This window comes from Uranotaenia lowii, chromosome 3, assembly GCF_029784155.1.
Source record: "Uranotaenia lowii strain MFRU-FL chromosome 3, ASM2978415v1, whole genome shotgun sequence".
Lineage (NCBI taxonomy): Eukaryota > Metazoa > Arthropoda > Insecta > Diptera > Culicidae > Uranotaenia > Uranotaenia lowii.
In genome coordinates, this window is record NC_073693.1 from 297,050,774 (window position 1) to 297,075,104 (window position 24,331).

Below are 24,331 nucleotides of genomic sequence, written 5' to 3' on the forward strand. Positions count from 1 at the left end.
TTAACACTTTCATGCCCTTCTCCGTTCGACAAATCCGGTGAGGCGCGGCCGGAATGATATCTGGAGGATGACGTGGAATGCACCTCGAAGCTGGGCCGATCTGAAACATAAGCAAAGTATTATGACGAGAATCAGCACTACTAAATGATATCTAAAAAAATACTTACCATTCTATTCCGATTTTCTCATATTGGGCACGAAGCAAAACTTTCCTTCTGAACTACAAAACAGCTTTAGCTTAACCTCAATAAACGGATTCGTCAAATAGTTATTTTTTCGAGATGAATTGTACCGTTTTGTTTAGCTCAATCCAGGTCAACTCCACCTCACTACGAGGTTAGTTTTACCTTATTTTGAGTTTTACCTTATTTACTAGGTGAATTATACTTTTTTATCCAGCTCAATTCAGGTAAACTTCACCTCGCTACTTTGTAAGATTTACCTTTTTTGGATTCACCTTTTTTCTCGGTGAGTTTCACCTCGAAGAGGTAGAAGTTACCTTTTTGGCTTTCACGAGCGTTCACCTTGTTATCTCGGTAAATTTTACCTTTTTATTATTTTCCGTGTTTTACAGTTAGGTATTTATTTCAAATCCTTAATTTCGAAATTAAGTCCTAGAAACCATTTTTTTTCAACCACAAAATATTTAGAAATAAAGGTAGCTCAGATTCGTTTACTACTCTTGTTAACTTATTAAAAATTTTAGTTAGAAACTTTATTTATTAATAACTTAGCAGTTTTGAATTATTTATTCAATCTGTAAGGCCTCAACCGGCAAGGCGGTGTATGTGTTTAATTTGCATTATGAAAACCAATAAAATATGTTTACAGGTAATTTCGCTTGAAGATAAAATAAAAGTTCTTTGACCAATGAAAATTCTTAAATAATTTATTTTGTAATTAGAAACTTGAAAATATTTTTTTAAAGATTAAAATCTATATTTTTCAAAGAACGAAATCTTTAAAATAAATCCAAATTTTATTTTATATTTGTATACTCATGTAAACATTACTTGAGAAATTCAAAAATGAACCCAGATCGACTCGGAATGTTTTTAATTTTGGAGTCGTAAAAGCTTTTTCCCCCTTCTCGTCATTTGTCACGGTTATCCAGAATTTTTTGAAACAATCGTACATGTTTTTTTTTTAATTTATGAAAACATGACATTGACATGATTGACAACCAACAAGCTTCTTATCTGAATGCATAAGCCGTGTGACTTTATGAAGACATACATTTTCAAGAGATCATAAAATTTTAAAAAAATGATAAGGTACCTCCTATAGGGTAGAATGAGGATACTTGATCCTTGGGAATACTTGATTCCTCAGCAATATCTCGAAACTGGAATGTCTTACATAGATCAAATGTTCTAGAAAAGTTTGCCAAACAGAATAAAACAACAAGCCTGTTTTCTCAAAAAAATTTTAAAAAAAATTTTTTTTGACCTATTGCATTTTGTTTGAAAAATCTCACAAAATGTCACTTGAAGATCTTTTGTTATCATTTTAAATTGTTTCCCACACGAAAAAAATCATGATAAAAATATTCATTCCAATATGTCATTCGTTAGAGTATAATATGAACTTCTTAATTCCAAATTTTCAAAGCAATAGTAAACTCTCAATTTTTTTTAGAAACAGTTTTCCAAAAGGTATGTATGTCTTGGGTTCACTTGATCCCTCGAGTCCAAAAAGGTAAATTTCTCTTCCAAATGGATGTTGATCATTGCTTAGCACGAAATTATTAATATTCATCCAATGATTTTTAGGTATGCAATAGATACAGAGTAGTAGACAACCTTTTATGATTCTTTTTTTTCCGACACTAATAAACTGTGAAATGAAAACTAATATGTATATATGTATGTAGTTGAACCCACCAGTGGCTGATAGGTCTTTCGACCCGAGGCGGTACGGGAAGTCTCGATCGCACATTCAAATATTGTTCATGCTTAACTCATCAACAATAATTGCAGCACTACCAAAGGGTCCGTTACCACTGCACAGTGGTGCAGAACAGCAATCTAGCTGTACGAAATTAATAGCGCCCAGGGATGAAGAGATAGACATTTGACGTCTTCAGCAACATTGTTCAGTTTTACAAGGAGCATATTCTAGTATCAACATTTTTGCCGAGGGGTCCACCGATAGCGAGATAAAAATGCTAACTTTTTTGTTTTTCAAATAAGAGCTTTGATGTCTTCGACAAAGTTGTTTATCTGATCAAAATACATAAGTTTGTTGAATATGTCAAAGTCCTATCACATCACCCTCAGGAGCTACAGTCAAAGTAAAAAAAATCTCTTGAAAAAACAGTTTTTTGAACCTGACACGTTGTAGATTGGATAAAATGGTTCGCTGTCTTTAAAAAAAAGTTGTAACAAGCCACGATCTACATTTGTCTCATACATTATGATGAGTTTAGAAGTTGTTGAAGCCCTATAGAAAGCATTTAGTGTATTTTATTGGCAATTTTTGAGGGCTCGTCTATCGAAAAGTGCACATTTTCGCAACACCCCCTTTTTTAGGATTATTTTTGATGATAAGCGGAACCATTTTCATTTGAAATTAGTGCGGAAATCGGTGGAACTAGTAGAGATTTGAATGAATAAAAATACACGTTTTATGTAAAAATTACCTATTTTACTTATAGAAAGAACGTTAAAACATTTGATTTATTAATAAAGTGATGCAGTTTTCTTTCATATATTTTATTTTATTGAAAGGCATTTAAATTCGATTGAAACTTATGATTCAACGAAAGACAAAAGCAAATTGCTTGTAAGATTGGTTACTTGGATACAGTTACTTGGAACCAGTTTAAGCAGTTATATTGTAATGGCAAAAATCTATTATTCATTTAAGTGATATCAAATACTAATTTAGTGCTCTACCAAATTTAAAACATAAGTTCCATTCATTTTTGGGGTTTAAATGATTTGGAAAATCGAATTTAAATGCCTTTCAATAAAACAAAATATATAAAAGAAAACTGCATCACTTTATTAATAAATTAAATGTTTTAACGTTTTTTCTATAAGAAAAATAGGTAATTTTTACATAAAACGTGTATTTTTATTCATTCAAATCTCTACTAGTTCCACCGATTTCCGCACTAATTTCAATTGAAAATGGTTCCGCTTAACATCAAAAATAATCCTAAAAAAGGGGGTGTTGCGAAAATGTGCACTTTTCGATAGACGAGCCCTCAAAAATTGCCAATAAAATACACTAAATGCTTTCTATAGGGCTTCAACAACTTCTAAACTCATCATAATGTATGAGACAAATGTAGATCGTGGCTTGTTACAACTTTTTTTTAAAGACAGCGAACCATTTTATCCAATCTACAACGTGTCAGGTTCAAAAAACTGTTTTTTCAAGAGATTTTTTTTACTTTGACTGTAGCTCCTGAGGGTGATGTGATAGGACTTTGACATATTCAACAAACTTATGTATTTTGATCAGATAAACAACTTTGTCGAAGACATCAAAGCCCTAATTTGAAAAACAAAAAAGTTAGCATTTTTATCTCGCTATCGGTGGACCCCTCGGCAAAAATGTTGATACTAGAATATGCTCCTTGTAAAACTGAACAATGATGCTGAAGACGTCAAATGTCTATCTCTTCATCCATGGGCGCTATTAATTTCGTACAGCTAGATTGCTGTTCTGCACCACTGTGCACTGGTTTGGGATAGGATTGACTCACCAAACACTCTTCCAACTGTTCGAAACAAATTTAGAGTTATGGAAAGGTACCGTAGTATCTTTCGCATAATTCCAAATTCGCCGAGATACTCCGGCTGGCTTGGACCCACAATCCATTGTATTTCAGTCTTTCGTTCGTTTGATGTGTTATCCGACCCCCCAATAATCCCCTTGAATAGAGTTAAGCTATCATACATTTAATAATTTATAACATGATCATCATAATAACTTACCACACCTTCAATAAAACAGAAATTACCAAGGATACTTATCTTCATGGGAACGCCAACAAACTACAGGTCAAATTTTCCCGAGTTTTGCGAACAGCTTTAGAGGGGTTCAGTTAGCCGTTCACATACACCTCGTAAGGATTCAGAATTTTTTTTTGTATTCTTTCCATTGAATTTTTTTCTAATCAGGCGCAATGCCTTTTAATTTTTCTCTCCTATGATTTTTCATTTCACCCATATTAATATTATAACACAACATTCATTTGTTAGACACGAATGCCATAATGCTGGTAAAGTGTCAAAAATAAAACCTAAAAAAAAAAAAAAACAACATTCATTTTTGTTCCTTTTGTTTCAATCAAAGTAGTCGAGCCCCACGTTAACACAAACAAACATCAGCAACATCGTTCTCAAACAAAAATTTTTGTAGATTATATTTAACAGCTTAGTTCAATATAAATGAATGAACAAACATATAACAGAACCACATCTTTCAATCAAAACTTTGGCAAAATTAAAGAGTCCTCCAAAAACTGATTGTTCCTATCCTTCTATTTAAAAAAAATAATAAAAACTTTGGTTTATGAAATGTGCTATAAAGTGATCCTGCAAAATTATAATAAAAAACTTCTTCTGGACGGCGAGCCCGGTATTTGGAATCCCATTTTTTCGTAATTTCCATCATTTAAATATCCGAAGATAACAAGGTCCGATTGTGCCTGTGACACATGTAATTCGTAGAATGGTACACTTAATCACAAACAAGTTCGATAATCTCTTAAATAGGTATATGGATTTTTCTCGTCCAAAAATTCGCAGCTACGATTAAACGCGTGTTGCACTTTCGGCCGACGCCTACTATGTCCCAACTGTGAAATGAAAACTAATATGGAAAAAAAATCAATGGAACTGTTGTCTTTAGATTTTGCACGATTTTTGCCAAAGCTTAGGGCACCCTGTTTAAAGTATCAAGTCTTCTTTAATGAAGGATCAAGTTTCCTTTAACTTTCAAAATATCACAGTTTTTTTTAGTACCACGAAAACGCTTCTTGTTCATCTACGGATTCATGCATCGATCTAACTTTTGCAGCATATAAACTTGAAATCACAAGCTGTCAGAAAATGCAAAATACGGCGATCTGCAATTTTTTTCCAAAAAAAAAATGATGAAAATAAGAAAAAGGCATCAAATCTCCCCATTCTCCCCTACATTTACAAAACTAAAAAAATTGGTGAAAATGAACATATAAAATTGTTATGTGACTCATTAGGCAGGAACAAATTCCAAATTCTTCTTTTCTAACTCCCATTCCTTAATTTTTTTCGAAAATGTCGAAGAGGGGAATAACTAAAGTTAAAGGTATTTTATTGCAAAATCTGGCAAATTCTTCGGGAATTCAAACGGTTGAAAGAGCGAAAGTCAAACTGTAGAAGATGGGAGTTGTATCATCTTTTGTATTCGATATTATTCAAATTTTCTATCTAAAATAATTTAGTTTTTCAATTTTATGCAGTGTAGACTGTATGCAAGTTTGTTCCATAAAAGATTTTGTTCAATTTGTTTCCAATTTATTGAAAACTTGGATTATTTTTCATTATCCTTCCCTCGTAATGTTTCAACTCAAAATGACAAAAGAAGGATTTCAAATTTGCCCCGGCCTTATTAACAAATATGAACTCTCATCCAGGGATGGTAATACCGAGCTTTATTCACAGAACCGATATTCGGTATTTCATTTTTGTCAAAACCGGTAATACCATTAGACGACCATTTTTCAAAACCATACAACAAAAGGTTAGACGAAAACATGTTTCAGCGTTTAGAACAAATTATTGCTGATCCACTCTTTTTTTCTATTTCTGCGATAGCTGATTTGGGCTCCCGTAGGGTACCACTGTAAAAAAAATTACAGTATTCAAGAAAAAAATGAGCATTGTTCTACATAAGGATTATTTATCGACTGAAATTAAAAAAAATTACAGTATTCAAGAAAAAAATGAGCATTGTTCTACATAAGGATTATTTATCGACTGAAATTAAAGCGGATGAACAAGCGGAAAACATTGAAAGATGATTTAATAAAAAGTTGTCAAACAAACATGTATACCAAATATTATTATCGGATTATCTATTGTTTATAAAACAAAAAATTGTGTTTGCCTTGAGCTTGGTCGATCAGCGGTCAAAATCACGGAAAAATGAATAATAAAAAAAACCTGTTTGCGATGAGGTCAATCAGCGGACAAATTCACGAAAAAGAAAGAAAACCTGTAGTTGTTTAAATAAGTTTAGAGTTCGACGACACGGTAGCGATCATTCATTGAATGTTGGATTTCGTGCTATGTTTTGCAGTCGGAGTTATCCGTATAAAGTTGAACTGAAAAGCGGTTAGCGTGTAAAAAACCGTCAGATTTTATACTGATTTGACATATCGCACAAATTTCGCAGTTATGAGTGCGCAGTCCAATTTTTTGGGATGCGAATTGTATTATTTCTGTTGCAATAAAAACAGCTTATTAGCATCAAACAAATTAAAATAACTTTATTCCGAAGATACAAATACTTTAAAAAACTTTATAAAGATGTGTGATTCGACTCTAAGCAAGGTGTGGAATGACTTTTAGTAAGTTGACGTTTCTCCTATCAATCAGGGCGGCATCCTTCTGGGTGACAGCCGTCACTTGATGAGCCACCAGTTGATCCACTGGTTCGGACGGGGGTCCTCTCAACAATTTCCTATAATAGATTATTCACCGTACACAACTCCTTTTTTTAACTTCTCATATACGATTTGTTACATTTTAACGACAACATAATTGAATTCGACCAGCATATAAAGTATCAAGACGCATTTATCGCATCAAATATCTTCGTCATGCAAAATTCGTTAGTTCTCAGGCTATGGAAAAATGTGTTTTCAATAATGTAGATTGTTTTTTGTTTTGTCTGGGATTTTAACGCCCGTAATTAGTTCAATCTCAATGAATACTGAGAATAATAATGAATACTAAGAATAATAATTAATTTTCATGTTTTGTCCTCTCTTGCAAAATAATGATTTGAAGATTGATTCAAGAATTTACTTCTTAACTTTTCAATGAAATAAGTGAGTGAGAGTGAATTTTTTAACTGTGTTTACTTCTCCGGCTATCCTACCGCACGGAAGGCTACCGTCGCGCGATTAGAAATTTTCCCAGTAACCGCAATAATTTTAATAAATTTGAACTCGAAGAGGTGTTAACATTTTGACGTTTGACTTTAATATTGAAACTGGAAACCTTGTCCCTAGTCACTCATTTCAAGTGCGACAATAACTCAAACCCATCAAGGTCATTGTCATTGTTCTGTTAGCTTTTCATACTACTATTTGTTGAGTTTGAGTCGGTACTTTGCCGGATAAAGTACATGAGCTCAACAAAAGTTTGTAAAATAATTTAATTTTAGTGTTTTTGTTTTGTGAAAGTTACTAGCTATGACTGTGGCGCTTGCCTGGGTCTCGTCACGTGATGGCAGTTACGTGAAACTACTTCAAGCCAAAAGGTATTTAGAAACATATGTCTGCTGAAAAAAAAACTAAACATAACCTCAAAATTGTACTCGACTCATAATGAGAAGCTTGTAACACTGAAAGCATGGTCTAGAGGGTCTTCCCTTGAGAGTTCACGAATGTCATCAACATTGTCCAAAAATGTGCTGATTCAATTTTGTTTGAATGTTTTATAAACAGAACAAGTTTATAAACGCACTCGACTGCAAGCCGTCTAACGAAGGAATTTTCTGTAGCGGGATGGTCTTTATTTGCAAATATAGTTTTTTTTCTAAAAACAACGCCACAACAACTGGGCAAGAGGTCAGAACCGAGTGTATCATAATTAAGACTATAATTACTAAACGAAACATGTAGTTGTTTTTTTTGCTGCTCGTAGTTTGCTCTTGGATGCCTTAATGACCAATAAATGTGCGATTAGGTGCGGCAGACAAAAGACCCTTCTCACTGGTTTTGCATGCGGTGTTATAAAATAATCTTAAGAAGTAGATTGATTTATCAGCAAACCCATTAAGCTGTGCCATTTCTGATAATAATTGACTCTATTTAATACGTTGAAACGTTTTTATCACTAGGGAGAAGTATCACTGTTTTAAACAACAGGAAACCTTACAGAAGATGATCATTGACGAAATTCAAAAAATCTAAGCTTAAGAATACTTAAGTCCTGAAATTTTTTCACCAGTTCTGAACTCAACGCCCTTATTATAGAAAATTGTCTAAATGTTTATGTTCAAATGATAATACAAGTGTTTCCTCTGTTAGACATGAACTGCATTTTTCTTTATCATCGAAAAAAAAAAACCCGCGTTGTTTACTATATTATTAACATGATCGCGTGTTTGCGTTCGGGGTTCGGGCGTTATCAGTTCCAGCTGTGTCGCGAATCATCGCACAAGCCTAATTGTTGACTCAACAAAACAAGAATAAATATATACATACCTATGTAGATAGAGCTGCTCTACTATTTATTTTTATTTATAAATGCTAGTGATAATCTTCCTTCTGGTCAAACATAGGAGCAACGAAAAAAAAAGTATCAATGAATTTCGTTGTAAAGCTTTACTTTTTCCCTCCTTCATGTATTGAAACAATTTCTCTTCTCCGTTCTCCCTTTTTTCAGAAATCCCAACTGGTGGATGCGCCGCACCGCACTCGAGAGAGTTCTCACGGTGATCAGCATCGTGTTCGGGATTGCCGTGATCGCCATGCTGATCTCGCTGATCGCCGTGCTGCCGATCCAGCGGATATCAAACGGTAAGTTTTGTTTACTCAATCTCTAACAACTATGGATAGGTTTCGTTTACACTCCATCTCAGTTGCTTATTCAGCTCTTAACTGGGTAAGGTTTCGCTAAACAAATGATGTGTGGAAGTGGTAATTTGTTTACTTTGTCCAAAATTAGACATAACACTTCGAATCTTTTATTCCCGAAAAAATAGAGTATCTCTCATGTCAGATTGCCGGGAATCGGAATCCAGGAATGTAAGTCTGCTAAAACAACGACTCCAATTCGGTTTTATCCTTTTGGGAAATGTGTTTAATATTACGAAGTCTACTTCAAAAGCTGTCTAGCATTGCTCTTGCTGTCCCGAAGCATGTTCAAATAATTTGTGACGGTCGCCATAGAAGAATAAAAGTGTGACAATCTAACATCGTGCATTTTTCTATATCGTCTTCTTCCTTAAAAAAAAACAATAAATTAATCATCGATCGAATCCATTATTGATCTTTTCCCTCTCATTTGTTAGCCTTTCGCATTTTAAACAATAAAGGTTAAATCATTTAGAAATGGGACAGATACGAATGCTTGAGATACACCATTCCACAATGGGGAAAAAAGTGTACAAACCGCGAAGAAATTCAATATCTTTCGTCCTACATGACCCAAATCTATGAAATTATACTTTTCTTTTGTGAAAATTTCCAAAGAATCGATTGGACATAGTTTCAAACGCCGCACAAGCTTGCGAACGGAGATATAGTGCCTTTTTAACCCCTAATTCTCCTATGGTTTGTAAACATTCCAGAAAAACACTGTTTCGAACCAGAGATTTTTTTTTTTTTTTGTATGGGTTTATGAGCTACCTGGCTGACCCGGAAAGGAAAAACAGATCGGGGGACAGAAGAGGAAAATTTACATGAGAGTAGAATAGCTTAGAGTAGGATAGCGGCAACAGAGCCCGAGGGTTCTGAAGCACCAGTTTAGGGAAGCGTTAAGATAGTGCTCGACGGACTGGGACAATTGGGCCCTACATGAGCTTCGAGTTAACCCAACCTCCAATTCAATCGAGCAGTAACAGTATGTTATCATATGCTAACGCCTCGATATCATTGTCAGAAGGGTTCACTATCTTACCGTAGTTGAGTTATCCCTACCTGTCACCTAACCTTACTCGATTCTATAACTTTGAATTTATGATCGGTTTTACTCGAGATTAACATAGATTGACTAATAAAACATATTTCCCGAATTCAGAACAAAACATCTAGTTAAGAAGGTCTCTCTCAATGCAGCAATTATAGAATTTCGCTAAACACAAATGTTAATTGTACCAAATTGTTGTGAAAATTGAAAAATAAAATAGAGATACAATTATGAATTGCATGATCAATATCTTTGGTACTATCATTGACTTATTAAAACAACAGGATATAAACCATAATGCAAATGGCGATTCTGTTCTTCTAAAACCTCATTGCTAATTTTGAACAACTTTTCAAAACAACCTTCCTCGATCTTTGATTTGGTTAAAATGAATGTCAATTTTTAAAACCCCGATATTATTTTCCTGGATGAGAAGGTTCTTGTTTATAAAAATCATACCATCTATCATCTACATCCTAATTTCAATTTCAAACCTAATCAAGCTATAGTTCGAACTACAAAAAAAAAGTATTAAAACGAGAAAGAACTAGATTCAGATGGGTTGCGTAATTAAAGATGTTTCCCAATGTGTGATTCCTTAGGAATTCAAAATAAATACGCGGCTGCTCTGTAATTATATTAACAACTTGGATACCATAAACAGAATTTCTAATTGTCTATCACTCCAACTTTTGTATTAATTTTGCATTATACAAACAATAAAATAAATAGCATGATTGATTTAATAATCGGACCATACTGCTAACGACAATGTTGTTCTTCTAAAATCTCGAACTCTTAACAACTTCTCAGAGCAACTTTCCTCAATCTGTTTCTGATGAAATAAATTACACTCCTATTTATAAATCTCCAATATTGTTTTCCTGGACTATCATCTATCTTTTACTTCTTTATTTGCATTTCACACCTTACCAAAAAATAGACAAATCTATCAAAAAGTATTGTAACGAAAAGGAAATATTCTTGACAGGAAACTGTCTAAGCAGCATCTTGATCCAATTAGCCTCTAGTTCTTGTAAAATGCTTGATTTAAGAAAAAGCCTTCGAAATTCATAAACCGCAAATGCACACTTACTAGAGCATTGGGGGAGAAGAATACTATTACTTTATCTTGCCTAGTAGCACATTGAACATTGAATACCTAACCATGTGTTAACCAATTGTTAATATCTTCATCCAACTAATTCTTGTACAATTAAGTTGCCTATCTAATTTTGGCAGTTATTCATTTACAATATTGTCTATTCTAATCTAACTTGCGCATGGTGGAAAAGTGGAAATATCAACATTTAAACTGCTAATTGTGATATTTCCACTGCGCAACGCTGTTGTTGTCCAACGGAAGGGAGGGCAAGTGTTTCAACTCCCATTCACCTTATCAACATGGATCATCAAAGAAAAAGTATACGATATTGAACCACCTTTTAATTTACTTTCTATGATCTCATATCGAATAAGGCTACGTGCAACCGCCCTTTCAGGTTTATGTTAGTTTAGAGTCTGTTTCCAAACCGTCAACTTCCATAAACACAGTAATGCACGCCGTCGCCGTGACCCATTACAGCCTAGGGTACGGTGTTTCGAACCAGAGAATTTTGGACGAAAACAGACCTATCATGTGTAATTTTTTCTGAGAAACCGAATGAAGGCTGTTTTAGCTACCGCACGCTTAAGAAAATGGAGTTATGGCTGTTTTTACCCTCAATTCCCCTATATTTTTCAATTATTTCTGAAAAAAGCTGGTTCGGACTTGAAAATGTTGAACTAAATGGGTTGTATTATGTGTGGTTTTTTTCGAGCAATCGAATGAAGGCTGTTTGAGCCCCCGCACACTTCGAAAAATGAAGTTATGGCTGTTTTACCTTCAATTCTCCTCAATTTTTCAAATTGTTAAGAAAATGCATGTTCGGAATTGAAAATTTTGAACCTTTTGGATCGTATCTTGTGTGATTTTAAAAATAAGTTAAACATTTTAAATTTTCGAGCTCAGAATCTGTTGTCACAGTGTATTGGAATATTGGTTCCTAGAAAGAACAAAATGTAGAAACTATTTTTTTCTTAGATTGATAGACTTCCAAGAAGATTATTTTTTCAAAAAATAAAATTTCAGAATTGAAAGACAAACTTATTAAAAATATTAAAATTTTTTTAATGTTTGACTGAAAAATTCGGTTAATTTTTTCAGTTTAAGCGTAAATTAAGAGAAAATCAGTGATTGTGATATTGGTTTATCGTGGACCGTGAACAAGAAATAAATGAACTAATAAAAACGATTCTAAAAAATTCGGTAAATTTATTGAAAATTCAAAAAGAAATGAAGCTGAAAAAAATGTTTAGCATTTCAGAAGGATTTTTTTTTTCAATAAAAACTTACTATTTTAAAAATTTATTAGAATTTAATTTATTACTCAAGGAAACATAGTTTTGGAACCTATGTTTAAAAAAATTGTTATATTAAGGAGTCCTGAACTCTCATCTATTGTCAGATTGTGTCTAACATCTCGAGTTTTGATGATATGATGTTTAAAAATTTTAACGTAAAGTTGAGTTGCGTTTTGAGTAAAACCAATCATTGGTAACTGATGAACGAACGAATATATGAAATTAAAAAAAAAAAAACTGATTCTGAATTCGTTGCGTTTCGTCACTTCATTTGATCAATGAATTATATTTTGATGAAGATGGTGATAAATGATCTCAAAAAGTTAAATTCTACGCTTTTTAAGAAGAAAGATTGTTTTTTTTTATTTTATTCGACAAATTTACTAAATCCTGCAAAACGATTTGATGTTTGCTATATAATATATCTAAAATTCAATTTGATTGAAAAATTACAAAAAAAATCGTTAAAATTCACATATTTTACAGTACGGGATAAAGGTACAAAATGAATTCATCTATAACTTTATTTGCAGAAGTGGAAAGTACTTGTGGTCTTGAGGAAAGTAAATAATTTGTTGTAAACTTAAATTTTATATTTTTAAGGCTTTATTACAACATGCAGAAATTTCTTGAATGATTTTAAACCTATTTTCTAAAGTTATTTCAAAAATAAAAGCTGATAAAAAACAAATTGCATATTTGGATTCAGGGCACCAAAATAAATCATAATAAGTTCCTAAAATAATTTGTACCTTGGGAAAATTTGAATTTTGTGGTCTTGAATAATTTTTCAAAACCCTTTTAAATATGAAGTTTAGCATTTAGGAGAACAAGAAAAAAAATTAAGCTGGAATTGATTGTTCAACAATATTTTATGACACCATAAAATTCGTAATGACATAAGGGACAATTTTATAATTAAAAAGATCAGTAATAAAGCAATGCATACTAATTTTTAGATAGGTACTAATTTTTAGCTATCGTGAGTATTAAACACCTGTTACATGGCTTCCAACTTTTTATTGTTTTTATTGTGTAAAATTAGCATTCGATGCATGAATTTTGATGTTAAAATGGTTGGTTTCAAATTCTGTTCATGTTCAATCCCAAACCCAATTATTAAGATGAGGTTTTGTGTGCCAAAATTTGAGTTCTTTTTTTTTTCTGGCAGCGCTGGTTTTTGATCGACCGTCTCGTTTTATTGTCCCGCAGTTTTATTGAAATTTATAGTAGTAATACGTATTTTTTAATCCGTGATGAGTTTAAGTGGCGTTATTTAGTGTTCAGTGTGCAAAACCGTACTATGATTTTCTACTTTGGATTGTCCTAAATGTGTTAAAATTGAATTTTCCTCTGTGCTAAAATACATAAAAAAAAACATACCCCAAGCGTTCGTGTGGTGAGCTGTGTATTGAAAGTCACTTCTCTAGGTTGGTGAGTAAAGTGAACTTTTCTTTCTTATTACTTTTCACAACTAACATTCTCAAGAGTATATTGCACAGCAGCAAATCGTTGACCAAGCATATATCTCAACCATATCTGCATGCGTCCACCGTTTGTCGGTCTATCTGAGTGAAAAAAACTGCCGCTGTTCAACTTCTTGTGGTTCTATCATTTGCTCAGCTGTTAGTAAATCTCGTCGCTGAGCGGTGTAGTATTTGGCCAACCTCGGGGCACTTGCAAGTAGTGCGAAAGTGTGTGTCTCTGTTATTAGCGCACTTCAAAGGGTTGTGTTTCTTGCACTTGCTAGCTTGTTAGTGAATCTCGATCGCTAGCGGTAAAGATTAGGCAAACGCAGCCAGCGCACATGAGTAGGTACGAAAGTATTGTTGCTTCCGTTAGTAGCACACATTGTTGGAACTAGCGTTTGCTGGTTTTCATGGTGACTCGTCACTTGTATTCTTGATAGTCGTACACAGTGCAACATAAACTTGAAAATTGTTCTTTTTGGAAAGCAATGATTTTAACTTTCGATTTTATTAGATTTTTTTTTTATTGTGCGTTTAATATGTAATCAATTTTCTTTTATTTCAACGCTTTTAAATTGAATTATCTTCATCTCCGTACACACACATAATTTAGGTTTGTCTTTGTCCTTAAAATTTTATTTGTTTTGCGATTTTGACATTGAACCCTTTTGAAAAACGCTTTTGAATTAAATATTTCTCATCTCCGTACATACAAATAATTTAAGATAGCTTATGATTTTTTTTTTAATTTAATTTTTTTTTTCCTCTTTTCATAACACTTTTTCTTTGAAATATTTATTTGTATTGTTTTCTTAAATAATCTTAGTTTGTGCGTTTGTTAAAATAAACTTATAAGTCTTTTATTTCTTAACTTTAATAATTTCTAGCTTTAGTTGTGCGTTTCATCAAAAGAGTTAGTTCCTTTTTAGCTTTTAATTGTTGTATTATGGCGATGGCGAACATGGAATGTGATGATGAAGTTATTTGTATTGAATGTAATAATGTTGAAAATAATCTTGATAAAATACTTACTTGTGCATATTGTTTCAAGAGCGTTCATCTTCGCTGCAAAAATCTGATTGGAAGTGCAGCTCGCAAAATGAAAGCGCAGCAATACTTTTGCGATGCCAACTGTGCATGTATTTACGCCAAAATAATAAGTTTACGGAAAGATCATGAAACAATTATCGAAAATATCCATACTAAAATTGAAACGACCGTACATAATGTGGTTTCACATGAATTGACCTCAATCAAAACGGATATGAGATCAGTTACTACTGCGATAGAGGCTTCGCAGGAATTTTTGTCCACGAAATTCGATGAAATTCAGACTGATTTCAAAGACATAAAATTCCGAAACGATGCTCTTGAAAAAGAAGTAACTGATCTCAAATCTAAGCATTCAAATCTTACTAATCAGGTCCATAAATTGGAAATAAACCTCGACCGATTTAACCGGGAGGCTGTTTCAAAAAACCTCTTGATCTTCGGATTGCCATACAATAATAGAGAAAATACACAAGAACTTGTACGCAAAACATGTGGCACTTTTGGCTACGACCTTAGAACTGAATCCATTTTAAACGCTGTTAGATTAATATCATCCAATAAACCCAATGAAAAGTCTCCACCAATTAAAGTTCTATTAAAAGATACAGTAATAAAAGAAGAAATTTTCAGTAAAAAAAGAATTTTTGGGAAACTTGCCTCTTCTTCAATAGATCCTTCATTAGTAGTTGATGGTAAACCACTAAACGTCACAATAAGGGATGAATTGACGCCCTTATCCATGGAAATTTTAACTGAATTGCGCGAATATCAAGACTTAATTGGAGCCAAATACATTTGGCCCGGAAGAAATGGTGCCATTTTGGTCAAACAAACAGATAATTCAAAACCTGATATAATCAAAACTAAATTTGAAATGAATCGCTTCATGAGCATGCATGTCACTCAGCAAAGAAATAACACATCCACGATTCCAAATGAAAGTCCTTCACCCAAACGAAAAAGGAACAATGCTGATCCACGATCAAAATAAGATCTTAGATCTACAAATGTTTAAAACTGAAATATATTTTATTCAATGGATAGTTTAATGAATAGATACCATGAAAATGTAGAAGATTTTAATTTAAGTACTTTTAATAATGATTCAAGATCCTTTAGAATTTTGCAATGGAACGTACGTAGTATGAATAATTTAGATAAATTTGATTGCATATTACAGACCATTGATCATTTTAATGTTTGTATCGATGTTATTGTTGTTTGTGAAACCTGGCTTGGTAAAGATAACTGTTGTATTTACAACATTCCGGGATATACATCGATTTTCTCTTGCCGCGACCAACCATATGGAGGCCTAGCTATGTATATAAAGACAAATTTGAAATTTAAAACTACTGAAAATATAACTTTTGATGGCTTTCACCGAATTAGTGTCGAAATTTGTACAAGTGGTCAAGTAATTTGTGTTCATGGCGTATATATTTAGACCCCCTTCATTCCCGTTTAACATGTTTTGTGATCAAATTGAATCTCTTCTAACGTCTGTTGCTGATAATCACTCCTGCTTCATTGTCGGTGACCTAAACGTTCCTGTGAATTTGATTAACCTGAATACCGTAGCAAAATATAGATCTATCTTAGAATCTTTTGGATACGCTTGTACAAACACCTTTCCTACTAGGCCAACAACTCAGAATATTCTAGATCACGTTATATCGAAGCAAATTGACTTAGATCGATTGAAAAATGATACAATCTTTTCTGATGTTAGTGACCATTTACAAATACTCACATCATTCAATTTATTATGTGATAAAAATGTAACAATTCTTAGGAAAGAGATAGTTGATAACGCTAAACTAAACAGCTTATTTGTGAATTATTTAAACAGTATTCAACTACCAGAAAATGTTGATGAAGGCCTACAAGAAATCACATCAACTTACAATCGCTTTGTGAAAATTTCTTCTCGAACACTTAATAAAAGGGTAAAACTTAAAGGAAATTGCTGTCCGTGGATGACATTTGACCTCTGGACACTCATCAAAATAAAAGAGAATTATTTAAAACGATCGAAAAAGCATCCAAATGATATCAATTTAAAAGAGATGCTAATTCACATAAATAAAAAATTGAGTTCAAAAAAACAAGAATGTAAAAGGCTCTATTACGAGCGCTTATTAAATAATTCACCACATTCAAAGCTCTGGAGAAACATTAATACGCTCTTAGGTAAATCTAAAACGACTTCCTCAATTAACCTTTCAGATGAAAGAGGTGTTATAACCAATAGTACACAGATTTGTGAGAAATTTAACAAACACTTTTCCACAATTGGAAAGAACCTGGCTGAAAAGATTCCAGTAAATACTGAAAATGATCATTTGACTCAAATCGAACAGGTAGAAAATACAATATTCTTACGGCCCGCTAGTGTAAACGAGGTTCGACTTGTAATTTTTTCACTTAAAAATAAAAAGGGTCATGGACCAGATGGTTTCCCTGTTAATGTCTTGAAAAATAACCACGAAACATTCTCGCACATACTTACACAATACTTTAATAAAATTTTGGAGTCAGGAGTTTTCCCGAACTGTCTAAAAATTGCGAAAGTCATCCCTGTTTTTAAGGCTGGCGATTTGCTTGACGTCAATAACTATCGCCCTATCTCGACTTTAAGCGTTTTTAGTAAAGTGTTCGAGAAGCTTCTTGTTAATAGAATTGTAGACTTTCTAAATCAGAACAATATACTTTATAAACTGCAATATGGATTTAGATCAGGTTCGAGCACTCAAATTGCCATCTCGGAATTAGTTGACTCCATCATATGTAAAATAGAGTCAAAAAATATTGTTGGGGCACTATTTTTGGATCTCAAAAAAGCCTTCGATACTCTAAATCATGACATATTATTGTCCAAACTGTATAAATACGGGATAAGAGGAACAGCAAATAATATCCTTCGTAGCTACTTAGAAGGTCGCAAGCAGTATGTGGCTATTGAAAACACAAGAAGCGAATTAAGAAATATTGATATCGGTGTACCACAAGGGAGTAATATCGGGCCATTACTTTTCCTTTTATATGTCAATGATTTATGTAACCTTCAACTTAAAGGCACAGCACGTTTATTTGCCGATGATACAGCAATTTTTTATTCTGAAACTTCACCTGATATTATAATTCAGCACATTGAAGACGACCTAAAACTGCTTTCAAAATATTTCAATTCAAACCTACTTTCACTAAATTATACTAAAACAAAATACATGTTGTTTCGTTCTTCGCATAAAAAGCTACTTCGTACTAATGACCCAGCTATGAATGGAAATAGTATTGAGAGAGTTAGTTATTTTGAATACTTGGGAATTTACTTAGATGAAACTCTCTCATGGAATCGTCACATTGAACACTTGGAAAAAAAAATTACTCCTCTTTGCGGTGTTCTTTGGAAACTGAGAAATTTTGTTCCACAACATGTTCTCTTTAAATTTTATTTTGCGTTTATCCACTCTCAATTGAACTACCTTATTATGATATGGGGAAGAGCCTCCTTGTCCCACTTACAGAAACTTCAAACGCTCCAGAATAGATGCTTGAAAAACATCTTAAAGCTCCCTTTGTTATTCCCTACCATTCAGCTTTACTCTTTAAGAACGCATAACGTTCTTCCAATATCTGAACTCTGTGATTTGCAAACTGTTGTATATGTCTATGATAATCTACACTCAATTGAAAATATTCAAAACCTCCATTTTACTACGGGGTTGCGAACTCATAACACTCGCCAGTCAGATTTCTTGCAACGAAGCCGATCCACAACATCATTAGGGCAAAAAAGAATTTCATTTATTGGACCTACTAAATACAACACCTTACCAACGGATATTAAAAACATAACCAATCGTTCCATGTTCAAAACCAAAGTGATACAGCTTTTGAAAGAAAAATTGAACCATTAAAACAGTCGATCATCAACCAGTCTTTGTTTTGTTTACCTTTTGTACTTTTGTAGCGTTAATATCTAATATTATTTTTCTTAAAAATCTTGTAGTTTGTATTTTATCTTATAAAATTATTGAACATAACATAATAAAATTAGCAATAAATAAATAGTATATTAGTAAATATCGAATAATGAATCTCTTCAAAGGAAATTATTTTCCATTGAGATTTCATATTGTAGTCAATTTAGTTAAATAATACATTTCCTCGCACGACATTATAAATATTTGTGTTCTCAGCATGATTAAAATTTGCTCGCGTTTACTCTTATTATCATTTTGCTGCCAGACATGCTGAGAACAGTAGCGTCCATTACCAGGGGGCTCAATTGAGCCTTTTGGTGTGGGGGAGTGTGGTGGGCCGCTACAAATTTTCTCTCTCTTTATAAAAAAAAAAAAAAAAAGGTTTATCGAATTGGAATTCTAAATTTACAATAAAAATAATTTTCAAATCGTGCACGTCATATAGTGGCTTAAAATTAAATGTCTTTGGCCTAGAGTGATTTAACACTTGATAATTTTTTATTTTTGAACAATTTTTAGGATCAAAAATTTCCGGTTTCTAAGGAATCTGAAAATTTTACTAGAAAAAAATTTACATGGGGCCCCCCATTTTCTACACAAACATATTTCAACAAAATTAAATGATCCATTATGTAGAATGACAGGCTTTGTTATTTGAATTTATTTTTGTTTTAATTTTTTTTTTTTTTTTGGAAAAGGGGGGGGAGGGTTTTTTTACAAATTTGATATAATGTCAAGCGGGGCTCCCATACTAAATAAATAAAAATATGACAAATTTTATCAATTTTCATTTTTTTATAATTAATTTGTTTGAACATAAGCGTTTTGTCTTCATGAGATGTTTTATTGATTTGGCAAACAAGTTTTGCTGAAATAAAATGATGTGTTGTAGTTTTCACTACACTTTTCCCATTTTAATAAGTGAGAGTTATACAAATGTAACATACATGTCATCAACAAAAACAAATTTGTTGGTGTTTTTATTTATGAAGATTGTTAATTTTTTTTTATTTAGTGGAAAACTAATGCATTGAAAGACTCCTTCCACTTTCAAACAGGTTTTTTTTTCATTTGATGAGAGAATTTATTGTACGATTTTAATGAAGATCCCTCCCATTTTTTTTATAAACCATTTTTTTTATATAATGGTTCCCATTTACACCTAACAATTCAATAATCGAAACATTTCTAAGTGATATTTATCAAAGTTGATATAAAACGAGTTTTTGACATAGTTAGATAATTTGATGTTTTGGAAAACCTCTTCATCTCTCTCATCCCAAACAATTCACTTGCAAAATTTCTCCCTTATATAAATTATGGCACTCGACGTAGGAGGGTATTTGGGTACGAGAAATTTATCTTTATTGATTTGAGACCCTTCCCTTCTTCTAGAGGGAGATAGGAAGAAGAGAGGTGGACTCTCATACATTTTTAACGCATAACTTAAGAACTAATCGAGCAAAACAAAAACAAATAAGGAATGGGATATCAAATATTTGAAAACAAGAAATGATTCTAGGATAGTTTGTTACCCCCCTCCCCCTCATTCTCGCATAGGGGAAATGGAAACGAGGGAGGGGTGCGCTTATACAATTTTTCACAAAACTCGAGAGCTAATCAAGCAAATGGAACCAAATTTGGCATGGGAGGGTATTTGAGTACGAGAAATATTTTTATGAAGATTTGAATAACTTATTTGACAGAAATTTGGCATGGAAGGGTTATTGGATACGAGAAATGTTTCTAGGACTGTTTGAAACCCCTCATTTCTTATAATGGGAAGATGAGAAAGGAGGAGCGAGGCTCCAATCCTTTTTAATAGGATCACTATACCTAATCAAGCAATAGAAAGTAAATTTTCCATGGGAGGGTATTACGGTACGAGAAATATAGATGGATAGAAAGGAAAAAAGGCTTTCATACAATTTTTTCTTAAACTCATACAAGGCATATATCGCTATCCGCATCAAGCCATCTTTCAGATGAGATTCGAGAGAAAGAGAGATATTTTATATATTTTTTCGCATAACTTGAAAACTTATGAAGCAAAAAAGCCAAATTATGCATGTACTGTTATTTAGTTACGAAAAATGTTTCTATGTTAATTCGAAACCTGCTCTACATTCGACTGAAGAGAAGAGGAGATTTTTTTTTACATAAATTAAGTGCTTCTGAAGCAAATAAGCGCAGAGTACTCCCATACAACATTAACAAAATTGATAAACGTAAACGTTTAGGAAAAATGAGATGATTTATTGAATCGACAAATAAGTTTTAACAAAATTAGATGATTTATTATATGTATTGGTAGACGCTTTACAATGAATGAAGACTCTCATAATCAATAAATGTAACATACATATTATAAACAAAACTAATGTCGTAGTGTTTTCACAAAGTTTGGCAAACTTTTTGATTATGTACAAATTTGCCTTAAATACAGGCTATTTCAGCTTCAATTCTTGATCATCATCAGGAATTTTTTTTGATTATTTGGAAATGTCGAGCATCAAAACGGATTTCAAAGAATGTTGTTGCAAAGGCATTTGATTTTTTTTTATCAGAATTGGGTAGATCTGTTCACAACTCTCATTTTTGAATTCAAGATAAATTTTGAAAACCCAAGAATTCAAAGTTTTAATCAAGACTTATAGTTTGAAACACGGATCTCAAGTTTCAAGTGAAAATTATGCGCAGATGAATTTGAGTTTTTTGAAAGGTAAAAAAAACATCACTAAGAAAGGGAAGACATTATAGAGAATACGATGTTAAAATAAATTGGCGATTATAGAAAAGGAAATTAGTAAAATCAGCTTAAATAAAATAAATTCAAGAATCATCAGTTTATATTTGCCAATCATAAATTACTTATATTGAAGGTTGAAACACTGTCAAAATTGGGATCGTACGACTCATGGATTGTATAAAATACAACAGCAAATAATTACTTTTTATAGAACGCATTGAATTTTCCCATTTTAGTTTTAAAATTCTGTAAGGGAATTTTGAATCTGAGACTAATTTTCAATGTTTTGAATCCTAACTCATCAAGATTTTATCTCTTAAGTCCTCTTCCAGTAAAATTGGATTCACAAATCATATTTTCAATATCGAATAATACTTATGTGGTGGACATGCGAAGGATTTTACTCCCAAAACTACCATGTTTAGGCATTCCAGTTTGTCTGAATATTTACTGTTTCATTTGGAAAAAATCCAGTTTGGCCAAGTTGTGGCTCGGAATCATTCATTTTTCACAAGGTGAACCCAGTTTAAAAGCCAAATAATTTTCAAAAACAAAAATTAGTGAACACGATTCACTCGTTCGTTTCGATAGCTGAAAAAGAACCTTTCAACTGGTTAATAGCGAAAATAAAATTCTAATTTACGTACAAGATTTTTTTAGGAAAAAAAAAATTAAAAAAATTGCAACAACATTGAAAATAACAGATTTAACATTTTCATACCCAGACCTGGGGTTTATGATTTCCCGTGCACAAGTGAAATGCAATCAACATTTCACAAGCATGAGCTGTCGTTCTCATGGAATTCTCGTTGTGGTTATAACTCATCTCATTCCAATATGTCTAAACCGCGTTACTATTAGCCTTCTAGCTTGATTCAAGAAAATTTACTCAGAAAATGCTTCAATGGCCGTTAGAATTTCAATGAGTTTTCCTACGAATAGTCGTAAAAAAACTTTATTTTCCTGCGATGTGGACAATAGATTGCTGAAACTTCAGGAAACCGAATTTCATAGTCGAATTTTAATTTTAATCTCTTTTTCTTACAGCCAACGGCGATGACATCTCCCAATCACCATCGGCCTTGACGGGATCACGCCGCGGCAAGGGTCTGAAGTTCGGCACCGGCAAGGACTCCAAGGAAAGCGGCGAGCTGTGCCTCACCCCGGGATGCATCCACTCCGGTAAGTAAAATGCCGCTTCAACTTTTATCTTGAAGTCCCTAACGGTAATAATTTCTATTTTTCAGCCTCCAAGGCGCTGGACCAGATGGACACCAGCGTGGAACCGTGTGACGATTTCTACAACTACGCCTGCGGCCGATTCCTCAAGGAAACGACGATCCCGGATGAGAAGGTGTCGGTGAACACATTCTCGGTGATCAGCGATCGGCTGCAGGAACAACTGCGCTCGCTGGTCAGCGAAGAGATTTCCGAAACCGATGCCACCCCCTTCAAGCTGGCCAAGAACCTGTACAAGCTGTGCATGAACAAGAGTAAGTTTGAATAAGAGAAACACGTTGAAGACGATCGGTAATTTTCCTTTTTGAACCCCTAGCACGGATCGAAGAAAAGGGAACGAAGCCACTACTCGATATCCTGGAAATGCTGGGCGGCTGGCCTGTACTCAAGGGCGACAACTGGGATCTGGACAGCTCATGGAACTGGACCAATTCGGTGAAGAACTTCCGCAAGCATGGCTACAGTACTGATTATTTCTTCGACTTCTCGGTTGGAACCGATCTTAAGAACTCCACTCGGCGTATAATTGATGTAAGGTTTAGATATACTTGCGTTTCTTGATTTTGTTGATAATGTTTTATTTGTTGCAGACCGATCAAGCCGCTCTGGGAATCAGTCGGGAATATCTAGTCAAGGGTTTCGAGAGCCCCATTGTGACTGCATACTACAGCTATATGGTCGATATGGCCGTACTGTTTGGAGCCGATGAAGAACGCGCCAAGCGTGAACTGATGGATTCGCTGAACTTTGAGATTGCCCTTGCTAACATTTCGCTGCCGAACGAGAAACGTCGTAACGCCACGGCCTTGTACAATCCGATGTCGGTTAAGGACTTCCAGCATAAGTATCCGTACACCGATTGGGTCGATTACTTCAACGCCATCCTCAAGGATACAGGAATCGCTATTGATGAGAACGAGATCATCATCGTCAGCGTTCCAAGCTTCATGGAACAACTGGGACCACTTCTTCAAAATACTCCAAAGAGAACGATGGCCAACTACGTCATGTGGCGTATTAGCGGGTTCTCGTCGTTCTTCTTGACCGAAGTCCTGCGCAAACGGCAGCTTCAGTACAGTACTGCATTGAGCGGCAAACAGGAACAGGAACCACGCTGGAAGGAATGCGTCGATATCACCTCAGGTAGTCTACCGATCTCGGTTGGAGCTATGTACATCCGAAAATACTTCCGTGAGGAGTCCAAGAGCGCTGCTCTGGAAATGGTGAACGATATCAAGTCAGTATTTGTGGATATTCTACGCAAGGTAGACTGGATGGATGAGGTCACTCGACAGTCGGCCCTCGAGAAGGTAGGATCCATGATGACTCACATCGGCTACCCGAATGAGCTGATGGACGACCAGAAAATTGCCGAATATTACAAAGATCTCAAGTTCCAACCGGAAGACAACTACCTGAACACGATTCTGTACATGAACCAGTTCGGAACTACTAAAGCGTTCAAGAAGCTACGCCAGGCCGTCAACAAGACCGATTGGATCACTCATTCGAGACCAGCTGTGGTCAATGCTTTCTACTCATCCATCGAAAACAGTATCCGTAAGTTTG

The 24,331-nt window shown here is 33.8% G+C and overlaps 1 protein-coding gene across 6 annotated transcripts in view; it reads left to right on the forward strand.

The window, feature by feature from the left end:
* Nucleotides 1-24,331, forward strand: part of LOC129754612 (neprilysin-2) — an 80,377-nt gene that overhangs the window by 54,671 nt on the left and 1,375 nt on the right. For 5 of the 6 annotated variants that reach the window (XM_055750766.1, XM_055750767.1, XM_055750769.1 and 2 more), the window contains 5 exons: nucleotides 8,616-8,749; nucleotides 22,571-22,705; nucleotides 22,771-23,016; nucleotides 23,079-23,293; nucleotides 23,353-24,322. In XM_055750766.1, coding sequence (XP_055606741.1) covers nucleotides 8,616-8,749; nucleotides 22,571-22,705; nucleotides 22,771-23,016; nucleotides 23,079-23,293; nucleotides 23,353-24,322 — 1,700 coding nt within the window. Of the gene's footprint in view, nucleotides 1-7,319; nucleotides 7,486-8,615; nucleotides 8,750-22,570; nucleotides 22,706-22,770; nucleotides 23,017-23,078; nucleotides 23,294-23,352; nucleotides 24,323-24,331 lie in introns of those variants that run through there. The other variant, XM_055750765.1, reaches the window with a different exon arrangement.